The 23,958-nt window shown below is 42.0% G+C and overlaps 1 protein-coding gene across 3 annotated transcripts; it reads left to right on the top strand.

The window, feature by feature from the left end:
* The first annotated feature begins 1,859 nt into the window (after window positions 1-1,859).
* On the top strand, window positions 1,860-22,891 carry foxn2a (forkhead box N2a). 3 transcript variants are annotated; one of them, XM_026190009.2, is made up of 6 exons: window positions 1,862-2,049; window positions 11,802-12,376; window positions 14,734-14,858; window positions 15,718-15,767; window positions 16,408-16,476; window positions 19,000-22,891. In XM_026190009.2, the coding sequence occupies exons 2-6, from the start codon at window positions 11,816-11,818 to the stop codon at window positions 19,422-19,424; spliced, it is 1,230 nt and encodes a 409-aa protein (XP_026045794.1). In that variant the 5' UTR covers window positions 1,862-2,049; window positions 11,802-11,815; the 3' UTR covers window positions 19,425-22,891. The 3 variants fall into 3 exon arrangements, with proteins under 3 accessions (XP_026045798.1, XP_026045794.1, XP_026045795.1); XM_026190010.2 differs by lacking the exon at window positions 1,862-2,049 and adding an exon at window positions 2,266-2,421; XM_026190013.2 differs by lacking the exon at window positions 16,408-16,476 and having other exon boundaries at window positions 1,860-2,049.
* The last annotated feature ends 1,067 nt before the right edge of the window (window positions 22,892-23,958 follow it).

Consider the following 23,958-nt stretch of genomic DNA (forward strand, 5'->3'; position numbering starts at 1 on the left):
TTCTTTCCTTTCACAAAAAGGATAATTCCTTGAGTCGCTTGTTATATAGTCCAGAAAATGGTCCAGTACAGTTATGGAAATCTCTGACGGTGGTCCGGGCTAGCGTGTTGTTTTAGTCTAACAGTTATACAATCAGATTAGCACCATTGCAGGCACACAGACTAATGGGTCTGTATTTTCAAGGCATCCTCAATCAGCTGTTTCCGTGGTGATTAATGCATCTTGTTCTCGTCTCTCTCATTTGCTAGCTTTGCAACTTCATCATCCCTAGGAGTCGTACTGGAAGGGAAAAAAAATGGGGCAGAGTCTATGCTGCTCACCGGCCCTAAGAATAGCTCAGTGCGCAAGAAAACAAAGCCACAGTAACCTGAGCAGAAACTCCAAAGCATGAATGAATGAATGAATAAATATAATCACATTCAGATAAATCACTTCACCTTTGTTGTTGCTGGATGAATGAAATTTTTGCATTAAATGCTGTTCTCCAGCTTTTGTGTGTGTGTGTGTGTGTGTGTGTGTGTGTGTGTGTGTGTGTGTGTGTGTGTGTGTGTGTGTGTGTGCATACACATATATATATATATGTGTGTGTGTGTGTGTGTGTGTGTGTGTGTGTGTGTGTGTGTATGCCATATATTAACGACACACTGAAAAACATTAAGACTCACATTACTGTCAGACAAGTATTCATTTTGACACAAAAACACTGTTACGCCACCACCAAGCCTGTTTGTCCAGTTTAAAGAAGAGGAAGAAAAGAGAGTGCAAGCTACTTTCGGTTGCTCCCTTATTCAGAAGGGGTTTCCACAGCAGGTAGCTCTGCATGTTTGATTTGGCAGATATTTTTTTAAAACAATTGATTTGCCTTTCCTGTTGCAACCTGAAAGGGATCTGTGGTCTCCTCCGGGATCAAACAAGTGATCTTGTGCTTGTTAGGTGAAAGCAGTGCATACTGACAGCTCTCCTGCATGGCAGGTTGGCTTTATGCACATTAAAATAAATAAATAAAAATAGAGAGGCTATTAGATCATTCCACAGAGAGCTACTCATGTATGCTTATGAAACAGAGTGGCTGGAATGAGTAAAGGTATCACCGTTATGTGAAAGTTACAGCTTGGTGTGAAGTCAGTTGGCCAGTAAAGCTGCACTCACCAGATAGCCAGAGATACAAAACCGAGCTGCCGGGCTTCCTGAAGCACACTTTTGGCTGCTAAAGTACATAAGCACAGGCATGTACATAAGCACAGCAGCTTCGTGCAAATATGGACTTTTAACACATGCACAGAGGAACACTTTGATTCTGCACTGGAGAGAAGCACATAAAATGCTTATCTTTTTTCTTCTTCTTCCAAATTCTTTGCTTTGCTTTGTCTGTATACTCAAGCATTACCCAGCATGTGTGTGTTGTGTATCCACGGGTCACATTAGCTCCTTGTATCATCGTTTACTCTAGGAGGGGCCCCATTGAGGGTCCGCTATCGTCATGAAGCTGGGTGTGGTGACACATCCTCTCTCTCCGCCCCGAGGTGTTTGTGCAGCCTGAATAACGCGGCAGTGCTTGTGCGGGACCCGTCCGGTTTCATTTCGCTCCCACACTTTAACAAATTAATTATTAATCCCATTGCTGCTTCACTGTTAATGGCACATTTTAATTCAATAAATCTGGTTTTGAAAACTACATAGATATATAAATATATTTTAAAAATACTTCCTATAGATTACGTGCAGCTGGTGATAGAAGTGAAAGCACATTGCACGATAGAAAAAAAAAATTGGATGGCGTGCGCGTTCGCGGAGTTCCAGCGCTGCGGCAGTTGCCAGGGGAGATAGGAGGGGAGGAGTTTTGATTGGCTGAAGTGGACCTGTTGCCATGACGACGGCGAGGGGTTTGGTAGCGTTGCCGTGCGCTGTGTGATCTGCGCGCTGCGTGTATGGAGGAAGCAGCTGCTGATCTGATCTCTGACATTGTGTGTGAGACAGACAAGACATCTGAATAAACTGCGCGCAGACGTGTCTTTAAACGCACCGCACCGAGGCACGCCGTGCATGATTGTGAGTAGCCGATTGTTTTTAAGTGGGTTGTAATTAAATAAGTGTTCGGCAGGATCCGGGCTGTGTTTCGAACAAGCTAAAAGTAAATGTGGTCAAGTGACTTTGCTTAGAGCAGCCAGCCAGCATGGCAAATCAAGCGACAGCATGTGGCCAGCTAGCTAATGTTAACGTTACTTCTCTCTTCTCCGGGCTTATGTCTTGGAGAGCATAAAGGGATATTACTTATAACACCAAAGAGTGTTTTGAAACATTCAAACAGATCCCTTTCTGCTCTTCCAGTTAAAATGTAATGCTAATGCTAGGCGGTATATGTGCCTTCCCCTGACCTGTCGAGCGGCTGCTAACGCTGCTCTGCCTGACGGTTGTTTCTCGGTGAGTTAAAGCTAGTAACATTTAGTGAACTTAGTGAAAATACGGCTAATTAAAACGGAGACAAGTTCCTTCGTAACAAACCCCGTGTGTCGGGAAATGTTGTGCAATACTCCGCGTAATTGCTCGTAACTTTGTATTCCTCGTTGTGCGTCTGACTTGTGGTTGCTTGTATGTGTGTGAGTGTGAAGTGTTTTAAGTGCTGTGTGCCTGTTAGTAGCTCCGGAGCATATCAGTTTTCTGTGCTAACAGCACTTTCAGCGTATCCTTTCCACCGATTTTGAGTCTCATTGTGTCTTTGAACGTCTTTCGCCTGTTTTGTCAGTCTGTAGTAGGTAGAAAAATTGAGCGACTTATTACTCCTGATACTGTTCAGACACATCTTCCCTGATAGCTATAAATAGTTGAATATTTCATTATATATATATATATATATATATCGACGGCACCAGAGGTTTGGAGGCTACACTGGCTAGCCACATGATGTAATGGATTATCACAAGATTGTCCCAGATACAGAGTGCTCTACAAACAATGTCAGACTGTAGGAAAAATATCTCTGCCTACTGCAGTTGGCTATAATTTATATTTTGCTGTTGAATAGACCTTTATATACTTTCATGTGTTGTTTCTGGTGTTTGTGTGTGATGTTTCCTACCTTGCTGCCTGTTAGCATTGCATTTACTGGACTGGACAAACCTCATCTAAAATTCATTATGTGCACTGAGGTTTTATTCGTATATTTGAAGGGGGGGGAAATGTGATGGAGAGACAAGTAGACTGACATTGTTCCTTTCACTTTGCCTGACAGTTGTTAAAGCCCTGGTGATAAATAGAAGACAAAGACACCAGGAGCTTAAGGGACAGAAGAAGACAAAAAAGAAACAGATGTTGTCAGTCTGCCATTATTTTAATGCCAGAATCTTTGTGGTCATATTGTGGGGTCAAACCATCTGGTGTCTTTGTAAAACTGACATGTATCCACTCATGTATGTATTTGTGCAGAAGCCTCTGAAGGGTAAGCACTTTTGGATCCGAGAATAGACATTCATTACTATAAATAAGACCTGCTGTAACCCACTGATGTGGTTATTGCAATGTGAAATGGCTACATGTCTTCAGGGATCGAAAACACTGTCAGTACCTTTTGAATTATCTTTATATATGCACCATCACAAGGTTATTTGAGATGTTGGAATTGACACTATAGACAGGCTTTGTAAGAGGCAAAAGACAGGGGAAATGGGAAGGAGACTACTTAGTCTTATTTCTGCTCTTTTTGAATGGGTCTGCTAACAGTACGCTGTGTTTGAAAAGGTAACTGGTAGACTTACGAGTGAGATCGCCGTGAGATGACAATATGAAACTGAAATTTACAACTTGACTGCACGACGACTCGTTCATGACATTGTTTGGAATCTTTTGCTTGAACTTCCTGACGGTAAACTCTGTGGGTGTTTTGACAGCCTATGAAAGAGTCATTTAATGAAATAGTAACAAACGAAAAGATAGTCTAATTGATGCCCACATAGTCACATAGTTAAGGTATCAGGTCCATCTTTTGATTACACTAATAGCAGTTTTATTCACTTTTTTGGGTGCTGTTTTACACCAGCTGAGCACAATAGTAGACGCAGGGGTGTCAAATGTATCTCAAGCTCCACGCATACGCTCAAGAATTCCACACTTCATTTTCACAACTTGGTAACCACAGTGGTGTAAATGTCGCTCGAGTCTACTGTACTGATGGGAGAACAGGAAAGCACTCGTCAGAGGATGTATAACAATGAAGCAACGTCACTGAAAAGACCACCGCAGCACATTTTTTTGTTGACCGAGTTTCGCACGGCCAAATAAAATCTTACATCCATTATCCCAATGTGTTAAGTATGACCGATTAAATGTAGTAATAAGGAGATGGCTTGGGCCTGTTGTGTCATGTGGCTGTTACCTTTTATCCAAACGAGTGACACAACACGCTCAGTTTAAAAGTGCTGCTGCTGCCATGTAATCGGTCTTATCACAGAGTTGTGTACTTTGACCTGGAGCTGATGAAAGATTGTGTCCTCTGAAAAATCCACCATGTTCTCTATAGATATGCGAGCGGCTGTGGTTTTTGAATTCATTACGAAAGCTGACCCACGCGGCAGCAACTTTTTTGGGGGGATTGCTTAACGCAGAGTAAAGCTGGTTTCTCACGGATTGGCTTAATAGATTTGTGCTCAGAGATTTGTGACCTACTGTTCTCTGCAATCCCTGTCATTACCAAGTACTTTGACTTTTTACTGAACATTTTAAATAGTTGGTGCTCGGGTGCTGTATTGGAAAAAGCTGAACAACTGATAACTGGCAGAATAAGGAAGTTTGGTTTCTTGAAGTGACTGTGTTACCACGATGCTGCTGTTGTGTGCATATTGCAAAGTTTAATCACATTTGAAAATAGAATATCTAAATTTTAGCAGGTGTTCTGCATTTTTTGTTGTTGTTGATTGATTTAAAGCCTAAAGTAAGTCTCCAGTAGTTTCAAATTACTTCTTTGGACCATTTTTTTTTTTTCAACTTTAACTTGTTCAATTAAACAAATAATTACTTGAGATTAGCCACTAATCAGTGACCTTGAGTTCTGGCTGTTGACAGTGGCCTGCCTGACTTTATGCTTCATGCAGTTTTGTAATGGATAGCTTGAGTGATCACTTAACCAGAGCCCCTGATTAGTCATAAAGGAGGGGCATCCCCAGGAGTATGCTGTGTGTTGTTGTTGTTTTGGGTCTGTCACATTCTTCTAATCAAACATAGGGGGCTAGCTCTGAAGTGAGTTGTAAATGTCAACACCTGAAAAGACATGTTTCCACTCACACGCCCACTCGCTCCTGTGGCCTTCCTGGTCATTATTTATTTTTTCTGTCCTATTTGGGTGATCAGCTTGTCTGCTCTTTGCGATGTTTCGCATTATTTAGTCTCTCTTGAGAGTTCACCGTGCAGCTAAATGGCATCTATTTTTATGCCCTGAGCTTGGCACAGCTGTTTTACAAACTGGCGTCAGTGTTGTAATTAATGTCACAAGCTGGCAAAAAGACAAAACAGGTTGATTCTGCGTGATCTGAAAATCAGTTTTTCCCTCTTTAAGCGTCTGTTTAGACGTCGCATACTGGCAGCGGTTATCTCCTTCTCGCGGTGCCCCTCTGTTTACTCTACTTATTGTTTTACATCTCTTGATTGACTCTATGGTGAGTCGCCTCCCTCTACAGCCCCCCACCCCCTGACTGCTCCTTTGCCTGTCTCATTTCTGACTGTGTGGACTCGAGACACAGCCCATTAGGGCCCGCCTCACTGAAAGCAACAACTGATGTGGCTGTTTCCTTGATTGAGAGAAAGGAAGGGGTAAGGACGGCCGTGTCCTCTGTCACAGTGGCTCTTTGTCTCATTTGCTTAGGCAGAAATAAAAAGATTTATTTAATTGATACGACAACAACAACACAGGCTTACCAGCTTGTCTGTAAATCCTCACTAAGTATCATATATCAGTGTCAGTTTAAGTGTCTCAGAATTTCTACAACTGTAGCTTAGGTGTTTGGACAAAGTCAAATGTAAATGTCAAACAGACTGACCGCCTTTAAATAAGAATTTTATACTGGGCCGTGTACTTTAAATGACTCAATCATAGAATAATTGATGAGCTTGTATTACTAGACCAAATCTTTGCTCTTTCAAAAAGCTGCATCTCAAAAAGTAAACGGCATTGGAATAACTAGATTTCTACTATGCCCTTTCACCATCAAGAATGTATATTCATTGTTTATAATAAACGGTAAATGATTACACTCGGTAGTTTCTCTGCTGCTGAAAAAAGCAAGTATTTTGTGACTTTTCACTGACCATTTTAAGTAGTTGGTATTCAGTGCTCTAATGGAAAAGGTTGAATAAGTGATGATTGGCAGAATAACGAGGTTGTTCAGCACTAATTAAGATGCAGTTATTATAATACTGCCTAATAACAATACTGAGTCGATAGTAAACAACTCTTGGTGACTATTGTTGCTGTTACCATATGGTTCATATTTATAATTTGATGTTAAACAGCAACACATGGAAAGCAGAATTTGTAAAGTCTGTAATGTATAAAGCAAGAGGTCAGCTTTTTAAGTGAAGGGTTCAAAACTTCTTATATATGGAGCGGGCAGAGCTCAGTAGCTGTGTGCTTATATTTGTTTGCCACGTGTGTGTGCTTTGGTCGATTAAGTCAAATGGGGAGATTCAGTAAATATTTTCATTCTGCTGGAGCTTCGTGGTTGACATGGATATCTATCATGGTTTTGTCAGAGCCCAATAATGTTTTATTTATTTATTTTGTAAAATCAGGAAAGAAGTCTTTCCTCATTTGAGTTCCCTGTGGGGCTTTTTTTGGTGTTTTCTGCGTTTCATTTGCAAACACTGTTGTATTTTACTGCACATAGAAAGTTTTCTCATACTCAAGGACTGACCCTTGACAATTATAGAAACGTTCTAATTTCAGCCGTTTCCTACAAGACCGTGGAGCTGTGTTTGCAAGCATACAGCATGAAGTTGTTTTTTGTTGTTGTTGTTGTTTTTTTGTTGTTTTTTTAATATTTGAGAGGAACTGAGGTTGTTGTGTGTGTCGGTATGCTGAACTTACAGGCACATGACTGGAAAGATAAGGTTTCAGTGTTGGCTAGGGACTGGCATGTACTTTGGAAGGCCTCACCTCTGTTGACAGTCAAAGTGCAGTCTTGAGCGTTTGACTCTGAAGTTGTTGGAGGAGGTTAGTGTCACTGACGAACATGAACCGAGCCATTGCCCGGCCTTTTGATCGCTTGTTTTTCCCTGAGTGATTTCATTAGTTGATACATTAGGTCCAGCCAGGGTGTTTGCCAGCTATCTGTAAGCTACACGAAGATGGAACTCCTAGATTGGCCGAGTAAATACTGTTGCTTCAATAGACGCTACCTTGTAGCCTCGTGCTGCTCGATTTCACTGTTTTTGTCGTATAGCGGGCCTAACTGTCTCTGTGTGAAGTCTGAATTTGTTGTCTGAAAATGAACTTCCTCAACAGGCAGGAGGTGTTTCCTTCCCTCCCGGTCCTCTGTTTGAAAGTGCGAGGTGAATACTGAGCACTTCGGAAACATGACTAGAGCAAAAACAACTGCTCCTTTGTGCGAGCAGAGTGTGGGGCCAGTTGTAATGCTTTGTGCAAGCTTTTTCATTTGCTTTCACCTCGGACGCTGAGGAGATCCGTTAAAGTCTTTGACAAGTTTTAGTCAGAAATGTATCGTTAGGGCGTGCTTTAATAGTAGCCTAATTTACCTTTCAAAGTAATAGATTCTTTATTTATTATGACACGGTTTAACCCCCACCCTTGTAAAATAAAAGAGCAGGCCACTTGGCTAACCCGCTCTGGAACAGCCTCTCTCTCTCTGCCTGCTTCTCCCACTCTAACTCAGTCCCCCCTCCTTTTGTTTCATTCACATTTTTAGAGCTCCAGCCAGACTGGGTAGTTGCCTAAATATCAGTTAGGGTTTCGAATAACAGCCATCACAATGGGGCTTTGCGGCACACCTTTGTGTATCTGTTGTAGAGGTGTAACTGGTTTGTGTCAACTGGTTTGTTTCTTTGGAATAGGGTGTGGTGTCAGCGTATGAACTCGAGGCTGTTATCTATACAGAGGTTGTTTTTCCTTTTTCTTTTTGTTTTGCAGAGGAGAATCGTATGAAAGCAGTTTGCTTAAAAACAGATTTTTTGGGAGCATAATTTCTGTGTTATATGAAGTAGGCCTTAATAGCTTAGTCAGTAGTGCCGTGACATCCAGGTTGGCAGTGGCCTTTCTCGCCGCTCTTTGTCAGACAGGTTTGTGGAGAACAGCAGCAGACTGCTGCTCTCAGCATTTTCCGCCTGTATTGATCTCCCCCACATTAGCCCTCTCTTCATGCACAGACATGAGCACAATTGCTTCCCTTACAGCATTGGCTGCCGTGGCAACTGAGTCCTAATTGTGAGATTCGCTCCCAGAAAACATCTCAAAGCAGTATCTCTGTATTTTAATGCCACTATCATCTCCTTTAAATTCCCCTGTACATATCTGACATCTCAACGGTTTGATTTCCCACTTAAAGCTATCTCCATATGTCTTTGTGTATTTTTGAATGGGCTAAGTGCTTAACAGGATAAAAGAGCAATTTGAAAGGGGAGAAAAATGTGCCTTGGCACCTGCTGTTAGCCTGCCTGTTTGCACATGAATATGATGAGGCTGGCGGATCGCACGGCTATTTTAACTTGCAGATGAGCCATCAGGTCAGCGCCATTGCAGCTTTGGTGTATTTTCAAGGATGAGTAGCAGTCAACAGGCCAGTCTGGCTTATTAGCTCCCTCTCCCCTCTCTGCTCTTTACATACTACTATCCCATTATTCAGTGGATTCCCAGCCGCCTCTCTTTGATGCCTTTTCATAAGAGCAATGATAACTGCAATCATTGCAGCAGCAGTGGTAATTGACCAGCTGCAGTCATGGTAAAACACTTCCTGTGTTTGGCTGGATGCACGACAGCCCTCTCATCCGTCCACTGTGCCTCTGTTGATATTCAAATGGCAAGTCATCAGGAGGAGCTATTTAAAAGAGGATAAGCTCTCTTTGGCACCCAGAGGCCCAGCTGAGAGGTCAAGTTTGGGAAGAAGAACTGAGGTGAAGCTCTGTTGTGCTTTAATGTTAATCCCTGATCTGATACTTTAGCTATATTACATCTTCTTCATGTCTCTCTGACATAAAACAGAATCGGGCTATCAAGGGTTTACAACCAACTGTGGCATATAAGTGGCCACACCTTTTAGTCAAACGAGCTGACGTATCTTTTTTTTTTTTTTTTGCCACACCTTTGCTGACTTCTTCCCTCCTGTGACCTATATATTTATACTCACAAAAAAGGGCTTAGTTGTTGGTCAGCAGGCTGTTTTCCATTTAACTACATTTTAAAAAGACTGGGTTTCTTGTCATGAAATCCCCAAGTGTCCTTTCTATCACTCCTGCATAAGAACATACATAAATATTGAGAATCTGCTAAAAAATCTGCCCCAAATTGTTGCCGTTCACCTAATTTGTCTAAATGAACTAGATATTTGGCCCAAACATGGCTAAATGTATTTTAAGATGATATGTCCCAAAGAGCTTATCCTGAGAGAATAAAGTCAGTATAAACATAGTCTGTAATGCTTTTAGGAAGCATGAATAATATTTTCTTCTGAACATGTGCACTTGTCTCTCTGCTTCTTCATTTCTTTCTTGCTTGTTGACATATTTAATAACTTTGCTTTGCTGAGAGCTGTGATTCAGCCTAGATTGACGATGCCTTGCACAGCCTACCTTACTACCTCTAAGCCTCACTTGCCTCTCTCTCTGTCTTTCTCACAGGTCTAGGTCTCTCTGTCAAACCTTCTGTCACGCTCGGTCCTTTCAGAAAAGTCTTCTCCCTATTGTTATCTCTTTCTGGGTTGATGCTGCCTGACACTTTGCCTTTGGCCTGGAAAACTTATTGACTTGCTTCTTTTTTATCTGTAAATTAAATCGCAGATGTTTATGTGATGCACTAGAGCAATTCAGCTGCGCTGGAATATCCACTACCCGGGGAAAGAACTGAAATCCAGAATGCATGATAAATCTAAGACAATGTGCTGTTATAACAGGAGTATATACACATACACTGAAATGCACACTTTTATTGTGTAAGAAATCACAGACGTCTAGGCCTAGCTCCTCTCCTTGGCTCGAACACCTAGCCCTGCTCTCCTTGTGTCATTTCCCCCCCCCCCCCCCCCCCCAAATGTCCACTTGGAAGGCTAGACTTTTCTTCTTTTGAGCCCCAAAAGAGAGGGTCACAGTCATGGCCAAAAGGAGAGAATTGGGGCCATAACCAGAATAGTATCCATCTGCTGTAGGTTTATCCGCTTATTGAGAGTTTAAAGGTCATTTTGTAAATGCACTAATGCCTCTTTCCCCCCCTCCTGTCCACACTGACTGGGTTTGACAAACTGATTTGTGTGTATGTTTGTGTGCGCTCACACTCTCACTCCTGTCTTTGCCACTGTGCAAACACATGAGTTTGACCCAGTTCTTATCACAGAAATGAAAAGGCATGCCCATCCACCACCACGCTGCGACTTTACCTCTCTGACCGTCCAGTCTAATTCCCATCAAAGTCCAGATCCAGAACATCCTAGACCTTCCCAGAATCGGGACATGCTATAGACCTCAGTAGAAGCATTTCTTTTCAGAGGCTTTCTTTTCAGTGATTTGAATGTGCCAGAGTCAGCTCAGGGTGGGTTAATTATTTTTCTTATGGATTCTTGCTTGTGGGATTTCTGCTCTTAATTGAAGGGATGGCAGGGTTGTCATGGTGACACCCAGGACATAAAGCTTGTTGTGAGCTGACACGCGGAGTGATCTCTTTGTGCTCTTGGCCTCAACAAGCAGTTCGATTCAACATTATTCACATAATAACAAATCACAATAAGTACTGCACACAAACTGCTGCTTGTATTTTATGGGGACAAAATTTATTTTCAGATAATGTGATGCTTAGTTTAAATTTCCAGTAATGTAGGTTTGTCTGTAGCCCAGATCATTTCTCACTCGAGCTTCAACTTAAACTGCGACAGGAACTCTGGTGTTTAAGATAAAAGGCCTCTTCAGAGCTCATGTTAAAAAGTATTGATAAGTGTACTCAGGTTCATTTTGTTAATGATAAAGTGCTCTGGCATTTCCCCGTGCTCCTAAATGACTGACAACTCTTAGGCTTGTAGCCTCTTTACACAACTTAATATGCCATGCGACAAATGCAGACTTGATCCTGGCTGAATGTATTTCGGTCCGTAAGAGCTATCCAATCTGTAAGATGGAGTCCTTGCACTTATTCCTGCAGTCGCTGGCTGGTTTCATGCTCATTTACACATAACGAGCAGCTGGGTCTTGTCTGAAACGAGGTAGGCGTTGAGGAGTGGAGCCTTAAGTCAGTTCACTTACTTGAGAGGATGTCCTCGAAGGTCCTCACGTGGAGTCGAGAGGAGGAGGAGGAGGGGGGCTGAGAGCCTCTTGGTCCTCGGCAGGGATGGAGGAGAGAGGCAGTGAGAGGGCCATGAATTGCAATAGAGGCCGACAGCAACAGGGGGTGTGCCCCCAGGGAAACTTAAGAAAACAAGGCCAACGCTTGGAAGAGCACATCCTTCCAAAATGTCACTTTGAGTTATTTCATACTGCAAACTTTGCTTTTAAATTACTTTGAAATCTTCCTTTTTTGATGGTAATTTTTTTTAAAAATGTACCTTTTTTGGTCTTGTCTTTGCTGCTTGATATTAACAACCTTCTTTTTTCTTTCTCTCCAGACCTCTTTGATTTAATGGGTCCAATTATTGGGATGTCACCAGATAAGAAAACGGAAATTCCGGGTATGCAAGAGGAGCGGGCAGGGCTCAGAGGTGTCTGCGGTGTAGGAACGCTGCCCGAGGCGGAGTGCGCGTCCAGTCCGCTGGCAACTAGCGTGGATCGTACCGGAGGCACCGAGGATGAGGAGCTCACTAACCTCAACTGGCTCCACGAGAACCTGCTTCAGAACTTTACTCTCGGGGGCCCCGAAGCTCAGACAAGCGGCAGCCCCCTCTTTGACATAGAAGGAGACTACGGGTCGAACCAGGGCCCGTCGTCCTCCTCATCTTCGTCACACAACAGAGGCAGGGAGAGGGATTCGATGAAGTCGAAACCACCTTTCTCATTTTCCCTGCTCATCTACATGGCCATCGAGCAGTCTCCCAGCAAGTCGTTGCCTGTCAAAGAAATCTACGGCTGGATACTCGAGCACTTCCCGTATTTCTCCAACGCTCCCACTGGCTGGAAGAACTCAGTTCGTCACAACTTGTCCCTGAACAAATGCTTCCGCAAGGTCGAAAGGAGCTTGGGAAAGGTAGGTCTCAAAGTGACTTCAAACTTTTATGCACGTCACTTAGATTTACAGTTATCCTTCTGTAGTTGTCAGCATGCATCTGTTTGATGATGTGACATTTACAGTTACAGTGGCTTTGTTTAGCACTGTTAGCAAACAGTGTGCTAGAGTGTGAAGCTGCCACATGGCTCATGTGACACACAGCTGCACAGAACTCTGACTCGGCTATGATAAGGGTGGAATCCAGTCAAGGTCAAAGATCCTCCTCCGCCAGAGGATATGCAAACACCGCACACCGAGATAGGACAATATCTTTAGAAACACGTCAAGGTAGTGCAGCTAGAGAGAAGCCTCCCACAATCTGAACCCACACTGCACAAAGGAAGCAAACGCGACCTTAAGTCCTGAAAGTGCACAAAGAACAATCTTTGTCTACCTGATCCTGGCAGACATACACATCATTTATGGTAGCTTGTGTTTCTACAAGTAGTGGCGACAAATAACAAGGGGAAAAAAGAGAAGCTGGCCTACTCATGTTCACATGCTTGTAACAAAGGGAAGAACACATACTGCATATAGTGTGCACACATGTCTGTGAATTTGAAAAGTTAGTAAAGCTGTGAATTTACTCACTAACGGCTGTTATTACGGTTTAGTCTGAAAGGGTGTGTGTGTGTGTGTGTGTGTGTGTGTGTGTGTGTGTGTGTGTGTGTGTGTGTGTGTGTGTGTGTGTGTGTGTGTGTGTGTGTGTGTGTAAAAAGTGTGGAGAAGTAGATTCCTGGATTCTTCTGTGTAACGGTAAACAGTGGCGGTGGCACAATACCCTCTAAACACCCAAGAAGTCTGTGTATCATGAGATTTTAATATTGTGAGAGGATGTGGTTTGAAGCCCCATGTCATGGCTGTATCTGGCTAAAACCTGATATTTGCCCATCTAGGGTGGGAATGGCAGTTTGCACTCAGCGTGTAGCAATACAATGCAGTATAGTCCGCTTAGCATGCAGGTGCATAGCATGAGCCCTCCGTCTGCTGAGACACTAGCACCAGTTTCACATGACACTGGCTGGTGGTTTCCGTTGCTATGGAGACATTTCCTTCTTCCTGCATCAGAGCTGGTTGGTAATCTGAGTCAAGGTTATTCTCCTCGCTGTATTCTCCCAGACTGGGCAAGAATACGCCACCATCAGATAAAGTGACACACACATCACCAGCAGATACAATTATTCTTCACAGGGAGCTGTTGAGTAAAAATTTCCTCTCATTGTAAAAGCGTTTATATTGCAAAGTTTGGTATTTGCTATTTTTCACTGTGGGACTGTAATGAAATTTGAATCATTGCTGCGGTCACTATAGTCCCACCAGCTCTGACAGCGAAACATTTCAGGAATTCTCATCATTTTTTCAATATTGCCATTTGAGCGTGTTGTGTCTAAAAGGTGCTGTGAAGCTTATAATTGAAAAGTGATTTGGAAATGAAGTGCATTTCCACAGTGACTAATCTCTAAAAGGTTTGAGTCACACTTGACTTTTTTCCCTGATAAATGATGATCTTGTCATTTGTAGTTTTGTGCAATTACTCAGCTGTACAGATCACCCAAATTGATTTTCAAGTCCTCATTAAGTCTTTAAAGGTACCCTGTGGATTATTATCTCCACTAGTTGCGGGCCCTGTTTTGTTTACATCTTGCATGAGGATACACATACCAGCCACATGTGGGATACATGGCCACACTGTTCTGCAGCAAAGCGGTGAAAAGGATTGTGAGCTACCAAACAGAAATATGAACAAAGCTTCCATTAAAATAATGATTATGTAAAATTTGCTGAGGTGGGAATTGCATGCAAATTGTTTGTAAGGCTTCAGTGATTCAAAATTAAAATTGTGTTCATTACTTACAGTTTTAATTGAACTCATGTGATCAAATATTTAATCGTACAAAGTGACAAAGCATGTTATTTTTACTAAAGACCTAACTCACAAACGTTTATAGCATGTTTTCGCTCTGATTTTTATTTATTTATTTGGATTTTTTTTCTGAAAGCCAGACCGAACATACTGTATTTTTGGTGTTTCTTTCAGGATAATGTTCTGCCTGCTGCTTTTCTTTTGTCAGTTTTGTTCTCTTGCGTTGAACCAAATAAATGACGTAACAGCTTTTGCTTAGTTCATGGGGACTGGGAATGTTTGGGCAACAGGATAAGACGCCATCGTTAAATCCTCTGAAAAGAAGATCATATGACAGGGTTTTTATTGTTTAACATCAACAGATCACCTCCCCCCTGACCTCTGCTCACAGTTTCTTATGTGGACTTTCTGGCAGCTTCATTACTTTGTAACAGGGGTTTAGAGATTTGACTGTCCCTGCTTTGTCCTACAGGCCAATGGAAAAGGGTCGCTCTGGTGTGTTGACCCTGAGTACCGCCCCAACCTAATTCAAGCTCTTAAGAAGCAGCACTTCCCAGCCGCACATGCCTTCTGCACACCACCCGCCTCCCCACCCAGGTGAGCGGTCATCACTTTAATCATTCAATTCAATTTGTTGCTTATGATGGTCAAGGGAATTATTATGTCTCAAATATATTTTGCAGGGATTTGTTTTGGACATAAAAGGAAATACCTGAACTTTATTTAGAGCAGGCTTGTATTAGCGATTGGCTTTCAGTATGATTAAAAAAAGTGAACTTGGTCACATACCAACTCCAATATGCTTCCATTAGCTCCTTTAGACTTACAGCAATACACTTAGTGTACCATGGTGAGTGATGACTCACCCGTGACAGGTAGGAGCACAACAGTTTGAAACTCTCTGTTGTTAGTTTAACAACAAGAAGAGCATTATTCTCCTCACACTCGTATGTATATCAAACCAGCTCCTCCCTATGGTCACAATGCCACAGCTTTGCTAAATGTAACTAACACATAAGACGAGCAATTGAACCGTAAACATAATGGGGAAAAACTGAGAACAATTCATTTAGACAGAAACATGATAATGCCCAGAAGCTTCTGCAAACCCAGAACTTCCCCAATACTCACGCTTCTGGGAAGCTACAGTACAAACACTTCATGTAACAGTTTCATATACACCACCATAGCATTTTAGTAGACAGAACCCATATCTTCTGCTTTTATTGTGAAACATGGAGGTGGAGGTATACCATAAGGAGCAGCCTTGATTTCTTTCTCCTGACTTTAAAATCCCTTTTTTTTAAGCTGAGGAAATATTTTATCTTAACAGGTTTGTAGTCATTTGTAATTATTTGATAACTAATTCTTAATAAAAACACAGTTTTGAAAGGGCAGAATTTGGCTCTTCAAACGTATCATCTGACTCTTGGTGTCCTTTGTTTACTTTCTGCAGTGCCTCCTCACCCCCTCGTCATCTCTTTCTACAAGGTTGCTCATTTAAAGGTGAGAGAAAAGCAAATTGATCAAAGTTTTCGTATTTGTAAGCTGTTTGCCCAGCAATGTGCAGATGTGTAGTGCAGTTTTGTTAGCGTGTGTTTGTGCACTGTTTTGATTATGTTGCCTTTGCACATTTCAGTCCCAGAACATTCAGCATCACTGTGCTTTTATGCTCAGCTCTTGGTTTGATTTGTTGCTTTCAAGTCATTGATGCCTCATGTTGACCATAATGTTGACAGCTCCCGTCGATGTCTCTTCCCCCCCCCCCCCCCCCCTCCCCTTGCCTCTTGGATTTGTAACCTTGACGACAAGCAGAGGTTCTGCTGGTGCTCAGTATCGAGCACTCAGTCTCACTGTAATCATTAATAATTTAGAGCCCTAGAAGTGAGCTGTGAGGCTTTCAGACACTTTGTCAGATCTCATGAGATCAGATGCATTCTGAAAATCATGGGCTTATATTTACTCTGATTTGTTTTTGCGAGTCCTCTGCATATCCCGTGCGTTCTGTAAGCACTGATTGGATCGCCGAGTGTATAGCTTAAAAATAATGGAGCCCAGTCGGTCAAGCCAGTCCTAGTAGGGATGTCATGCTACCATGCTTTCACACCGTAGGACTGACCATCGTGCATGTTCTCTCCTCTTCCAGAGTCTGACATTGATGCTGCCACTGCCATGATGCTCTTAAACTCTGCCCCTGGGCACCACGTTGACCCATGTAAGACAACCTACAAGTAGCCATACTTTCACCTCTTCTTTTAGCTTTGTGTCCAACCCCTGACATACCACCCGTCATTGCTTAAATTTTCTTTGATGTTGTGTGTGTTCAATTCTGATGTACACAGCTGCAAGAAGAAGTTTGAATGTCTTTGAATCATCAGAATATCTGCTTTGTCTAATGATAGACAATGTGGTTTTTTTTTTATCTTCATCTAAGCTGCAGTAATAGACAGACAAAATCTCACCAAACTAAAACCACACAAATAGTTGTAGTTCACACTTTACACACTTAGTAATGAAAAATTAGCAATGAAGCAAAATGGATTCATCCGTATCTCCAAGATGTCTTGATTGAAGGGCCCTCTTTAGGTCATGTCAGTGTGTTTTAGATGGGCTAAAGTTAGGAATCAAAAGGTAAAAACATTTGTATATAAAGAAAAGGTAGATGAAGAATAAGGGTTTTTGTTAAATTTTAAAAGGGCTTTCTGTAAAAATAAGTTCTGAGAAGTGATTTAAAATTGGATATACTGATTTTGGTAAGTTCCTCTGGTAAATAGTTCAACACTCTGAGAGGAAATCAGAAAATGACGCAGGCTATAGGGCGGGTTAGGAGGCTCTGACCTGAAGAGCATAACCAGCAGCTTGGTTCATAAAGTCTGTTGAAATCTGATGTAGGTAGGAGCAAGCCTGGGTAAGGCTTTAAAAGTAATGAATAAGTTTTTAAAATCAATTCAGTATCTAACAGGAAGCCAGTGCAGTGTAGCCAGGATAGGAGTGATGTAGTCTGGTCTCTTTGATTTTGTTAAGAATCTGGCAGCTGAATTTTGAACAAGCTGGGGGCGGGAGATGAACCTTTGGCTGAGACCCGAGTTGAGGGAATTACAGTAGTCTAAACATGATGAGATGGTGGCATGGATGACTTTTTCAAAGGCCGCTTGAGATGGAAACAAAAAAATGTGTAAACTTTTGTAAAGTTTCTTAATTGTAGAAAGCAGGATTTTGGTGATTTGTGAGTCAAAAGAAAACTTGCATTAGAACCAGGTTTTGAGTGGAATTCTTGAAGTTGTAGGGCAGATTTAAGTCGCTTTAATTCAAACTTTATATTTAAATAGCACCAAATCACAATGGTCATTTCAAGGCTCTTTATATTATAAGGTAAAGATCCTGCAATATTAAGAGAGCAGAGGGCACTAAGAAAGAGGGCCAGTGTTGAATAATTCCGAATGATTAAATGCAATAGTGGTGTACAAATGGGAAGTGAAGAAGAAACACATGGGAATCATGGGAAGCCCCCAGCTGCCCGGTTCTATTGCAGCATAACTATAGGTGGGCTAGGGTCACCTGATCCAACCCGAACTATAAGTTTTTTAAAAAAAAGAGAAAGTTTCAAGCCTGATCCTAAAAGTAGAGATGGTGTCTGTCTCCCAAACTGTCATAGGCTCTTTAGAAACTATAGCAAACGCAAGCAAGTCAGCAGTCTGAGAGCAAAGTGCTCTGTTAGGATCATAAGGTACTAAGACGTCATTAAGATATAATCAGGTCTGATTATTCAAGATTTTAGATGTGAGTAGAAGGCTTTTAAATTAAATTCTGGATTTTACAGGTAATGACAGGGAACATAGTTCCTGTATTGTGACATCTATGATTTAACGTCAGAGAGACTTCTTAAGATTTGAGATTGTATTTATGTTGATACTTAGTAGAACAAACAACTGTGTATTATCTACATACATGACGGGGAAAACGCTTTATTTATGGATTACCTGACCCAATGGAAGCATGTAGATGGGGAATAAAAAAGGATCAAGAACAGACCCAGGGGAGGTGGGCTGAGGATGAGAATTCTTCCATTACAACAGAAAAAGGATCTGTTTAATAAATAGGAGTGAAACCTGGACATTACAGACTTCAACATACAACTGTTTGTGTTATTAGTTCATTGTTTGTCTATAACAAACAATGAGCAAACTCAACTGAACCTCTAGCTCAGGCTTTTTTTTTTTCTTTAAAATGTATAGCAAGACAGCTTTAGGAAGTGATTTTAGTGCTTGATCTTTCAACAGGGCAAAAAATACCATAACAAATAATTTCATGTATTTGTTAAGGTGTATTTATTGAAATCACAGTTAATTTTAAAATCTCTCGTTTAGATTTTGATTTATTTTCTCGATGCAAAGTTTATATTTCCTCTTGCAAAGGTTCCCACAGAATCATTAAATGTTTACTTTTTCTAAGTTTCTACGTCTTTTACGTCCCCCCCCACGAGTTTTAATTCTGCTTTCACATTCATGCAGCAAGCTATTTTAAAACTACGTTTTCACTGCTGGTCCTAGACAAATCTTAGTTCTGCTTTAAACTTGTAAACAAAACAAGTTAAAGCCCCCGAGTGTCTTAATGATGGTGTCACTTTTTTTTTTTTTTTCTTTCAGAAATCTTATTTCAAACCAGTCATTTATCTCTCTGTAACAAGACATCCTCATGCACTGAACGGTCACTTATCAGGCTTTCATCCTCTCCTCAGGCAATTCTGACAGCCCTCTGGACCTCTCTCGGCCCGACTCTGTCTTGGTGAGCAGCGATCCAAAACAGGACCACAACTACAGCAGCGCAGCCCTGCAACGCTGCTCCTCTCGCTCCTCCTCATCTTCTCTTTCCTCCCTGGACGAAGGCGGCTGCGAACGTAGGCAGTCTCGCCGCGCCGGCAGCGAGGGTTTCCACAGCGACGAGGACTCCGACCTCTGGGACGAGAGGGGCGTTCACCAGACTTCTCGCCGTCCGCTCGCCGTCAAGTGGCCCCTTAGCAAGAGGGCGCGACGTGAAGTCAAGCCAGAGCTGGACGAGGAGCTGAAGGAAGCCGCCGGCTCCTTGCTGCACCTCGCCGGTATACGCAGCTGCACGGAGGGCTCCAAACGCACTGTCAAGAGCACAAAACTTAGCAGGAAATGAATTTTCTTTTACCCCCATAAGACCCTGGACCCAGTGAAACCCTAACCTCTGACCCCCTGTGTCCCAGTGTGCCTCCTTCTCCTAATCTGATCGTTCACTGGCCATTTTGAGCCTTTTTTCTTTTCCTTTTTTTTTTGGTTTGTTTGTTTGGGAGTATCTCTGTCCAACAAAACAAATGGCAATAGTATCGTTCACACAGGAGAACAAAGCCATATACATTAACTCGGGGGTAACTTTTGAGGGTGGGTGTTTGGGCTTATGGAGAACCATCAAGATACCTATCCAAAACGACCTGCCTGCTTTCTGTTGGATTAGAGGACTGTGATTCAAGAAGTTTCCTCTCAAAGACAAAAAGTGACACAAGAAGAAAAAAATAAATAAAACAAAAAAAAAGCTGAAAGCTGGTTTTATAACTCAAAGCGTTGCATGCTTCCTCTTCAAACCCGTATCCTCTTCCAAGTGAATCTATTTATGAAGCGAACGAGTGCATGTTTGTAACAGATGAAATCTAACCTCCTGGTGTTGACATTTTCTCCTTTTATTTTTCCTTTTTTGTTGGTTTTGTGCTAAAGGAAAAATAAATTACCACTGTTTGGAAAGGAGTTCCTGCTCTTGTAGAAGAAAAAAGAAAGAGATGCAATAATTAATCCTCAACCTTAACTTTCTGACATTATTCCATGGTGGCATATATCAGTCAAGTATGCTAGTTAAACTTTACAATTAAGCGAATGAACGGAGTAGTATTATGATCTTGTTATGCGATAAACTTACTACACGCGAGCCGCGTCTCGTTTTCAGGATTAGCAAAATGTGGATATAGTATTACTCTGCCACTGCCAAATTGAGTTGCAAAGTTAGCTAGGACTTTGCTTGATTTTGCGCGGCCATTGCAGCACAGCTGTTTTCTTTCGGTTTGTGTTTGTTCGTTTGTTTTCTTCCCAATCCACTGTTAATGGGACATCTTTTCTCATGTTTGGCGACAACCTATGCAAAGGGTACATCTGCCTTGTTTTGCCAGGTGTTCGCTGCGTGTTCATAGGTTATCCTCCATAAATTTTCTTTTTTGTGTGCACATACACATGTGCGTATCACAGTGCATGCTGACATCAGCTGGACCCTTGGATGACAGTCACGAGAAAGAGTTTAAAATTTTTTTTAATCCTTCTACTGACAAATACAATGAATATAATGTACTATCGTAATGACACATCTCCCTGCTACTGCTGTACTGTAAGAGCTGCTCGGTGCTCTGCTTGCTTTTGGGCTTTCTGAATGCAGAGTTGGCTAATAGTGAGGCGAGGGGGAAAACGGAGCGGATGGTAAATGACCGCCACGTCTCACGCCAATATTTGGATTTGTAGTTTGATTATATCTCTGGCCTTGTTTATGATACCTTGTACTTTAGATAATTACTAAGTTATACAGGTAATTTTGAGTTGGCTGATCTTGTGGCCAAGTTAATTCACATCTTGAAGGAAGGTGTGTGTGTGTTTTTTGTTTTGGGGTTTTTTTCTGTTCTGAGACCCACAGCATAGAGCATCCAAATGTAAATAACAAGAAGGGGGACAGTATAGTCACAAAGAAGTCAACTCTGTACACGCAGTTGCTCGCAGGCGAGATGCTGAAGACGCTTGTTTGTGCTCTGTGCTGTGCCCTCGGTTTTGGCTGGCTGCTAGTTTTTCGTCCTTGCTCTTCCTCCTAGAACAAAATAAGGAAGTGCACGTTCTCTTCTCAAGCTGTGAAATGGAGTGTTTATTGTCAGTTGATTGCACGCGGTTCTCTGAGGGGAAGTTGCGAGCCACTTGCATAGAAGGCCACAGTTTTCTGTTTTTTAAAAAACAAACAAACAAAAAAACCCAAATAGAAGCAGCGTACAGTCAACAGTAGCATAGATGAGTGATAGGATAACAAGCTGGAAAATGTATTCCCCCCCCACTGTACTGGATCACATGGTGTGACTGGTAGTATAGCGTGCATGGTCGGTGCCAAACATTTTGTCGTGCCACTGATGCAAAACTGCAAACTGGCTGCTTTGTTTTTTTTTGTTAATATCTATAAACCCCTCCTACTGCCACACTGTAATTGTGATCTGGAGTTTTTGAATCAGGAAACGGGCGATGACTCTGGTCAGTACGGTGACATAACCAATCTTTTGGTTTACATTTGTCGCTATTGAGTGGGAACTGCTCTTTGCAGACTAAGCCGCAGTTCTCAGCTGATAACCGAGTGCATACACTGGTCTTGTTTAGCTGTGGAGAAAAAAAAAAAAAAAGAACAAATTGTTGTTCATTAATCATCACCTTATTTATGACTTTAATTTATGGGACTTTTTCCCCCGAACGCATCAGACACTGGTTATTTAAAATAAATGACTAGGCACAGTAATTTTTTTCCCTTCATTCTGTGAACTTCCTTTAATAAGTATTTTTGTTTTTCTCCTTGTTTATTTTCAGCAACACACCTTCCTCCCCCCCCCCCCCCCTTTTTTTTTTTCTGTCTTGTTACAGTGATTAAGTATTTTGCCAATGTCTGTTGTCTTTAGAGCGGGTGTGTTTTCAATTTAACCATGACTGCCAGGTTTTCTTGATGTTTTTGTTTTGCTTTTTGTTAGGTTGGATAGAAAACAGTTAATTAACATTGATCCTGAAACCTTTTTCTGTTGCCAAATCGATGTACAGCTGGGGTGTAGATAAATTTAAGATTGATGCACCCAATTCCCCCCCCCCCCCCACACACACACACACACACACCACCCCATGCGCACCCCAAGTTCTTCTGGGCTCATTTAATCATATGGTTTTGTTTAGGTATTATGACTTAAGTAGTCAAAGAAACTGGAGATTAGCTGTAAGACTCTTTTATAAAAGTACTGCCACCCCATAACTCATGCTTCCAGGTTTTGTTATTGAATGTTTTTGAATATCACTGTAAAACTGGATCTGAGTTACTCAGTCTTCAAGCAGCTGCTGTGTAGTTTTCAGACCTACTCTTGAGTGTCGGGACAGCCGCAGAGAAGTTTTGGAGAAGCTAAAAAAAATCAGCCTCATCCTTTCTGTAGCACTTGAGAAATAAAAGAAATGTTTGTCTCAAGGTGACACCGAGCCAGTCGAGTCGATCTGTGGGTGAGCTACCAAAACATTTCTGGGTCCCAGGACTTGCACAATTCCAAACCCAGTTCCCTTATTGCTCAACAGCTGTTATAAAATATTAATTATGTGATTCTGTTGCATTTCCTAATTTCTTATGGGTGTGCTGAGCATTTTTTTTTTCTTGCATTTGACAAAGCTGCCAACCCAGTATGAGTTTGTGTCAGTTGTCTGCCATGTCCATTGGACCGACACACCTTTTTGGTTTTTGTATGCTAACCTCTGTTGATAAAATGTTTATAAGATTTATTTTCGCCAAAGATATGCAATTGCATTATATATGGTATTACAAAAATATTAATAAAAACCTGTTCTTGTTTATTGCCGTGTGCATCTTTTGGTTTCTTTGTGGAAAATGGGGCTTGACTTGAGTGGGTTTTTTTGGTTGATTTTTTTTTTCTTTTTTTCCTTCTTTCTTTTTTTGTCTGTAAGAATTTTTTGGATCGATCTTGTCACCTGCTGCGAAAGCCACAAGATCAGCGATCCTTGACTCTGTGGTTCTCAGTTTTCACATAACAGTGCTACAGCTGGGAGATATTTCCCACCAAGTCCAGCAGTTTCTTTTGACTGCGCAGGCTTTGCTCAGCACTAAGTGTGGCAGCACCATGACACTTTCCCTTTCTGTCTTCTCCTTCATGTTTTTTTTTCTTTTTTCTTTTTTTAAATGGCCGGCTGCCAGAAGTGCACCTCGCATTAATGTAAATTCCAGGGCTGCGCCAGTGATGGATGCATCATCAGATGTGCTAACGACACTCTTTGCTGTAAGTTAATTAGTCATGGAGGACTGTGGGATGAACACAGTGTGACCCTGAACAAGGGCTTGTCTGACTAGCCTCAGGCCCACTGGCACAGCTCTATTGTTCAATAGAGTCCTGTGTGTCGATGGGGAAGGGGAGGGGATGGGGATATTGGAAGGAGGGGGGACTTCTCCCTACTGACTGCCTCAATTCAGCTGGAAATCAGAGCAGCATCACCTCCCCTTCCCCTCTCCCACACGCCCCTAGCAACCACGCCACGCCGACAGTTGCCAGGCAACCAGACAATGCTGGAGCCACTGGCTGTGGTGTGGTGTGGTGTACGTGTGAGAGAGTTTGTGTTTGTGGCCGTATACATACATTTAAGATCGCTGATGGTGGAGACGACGACAGAGGAAAATAAAGAAATAGTATGCGGCCGAAAATCTAAAAGAGATTATTATGGATTAGGTGAAATTAATCGTGTAGGATTTGCGCAATGATGGGTGCATTAGCAACATGTCATTTCACTTCTAGTCTAAATGAGGTCATGTGCGTTTTAAGGGGGGAAATCACATCCTTGACAGTGCTACAACCCGCTTGTGATTTCTGACCTTGTTTCTGTTAATGCGACACACACGGAGCTGGGAAAAA

Source organism: Astatotilapia calliptera, chromosome 13 (genome assembly GCF_964374335.1).
Source record: "Astatotilapia calliptera chromosome 13, fAstCal68.1, whole genome shotgun sequence".
In the NCBI taxonomy this organism is placed as follows: domain Eukaryota; kingdom Metazoa; phylum Chordata; class Actinopteri; order Cichliformes; family Cichlidae; genus Astatotilapia; species Astatotilapia calliptera.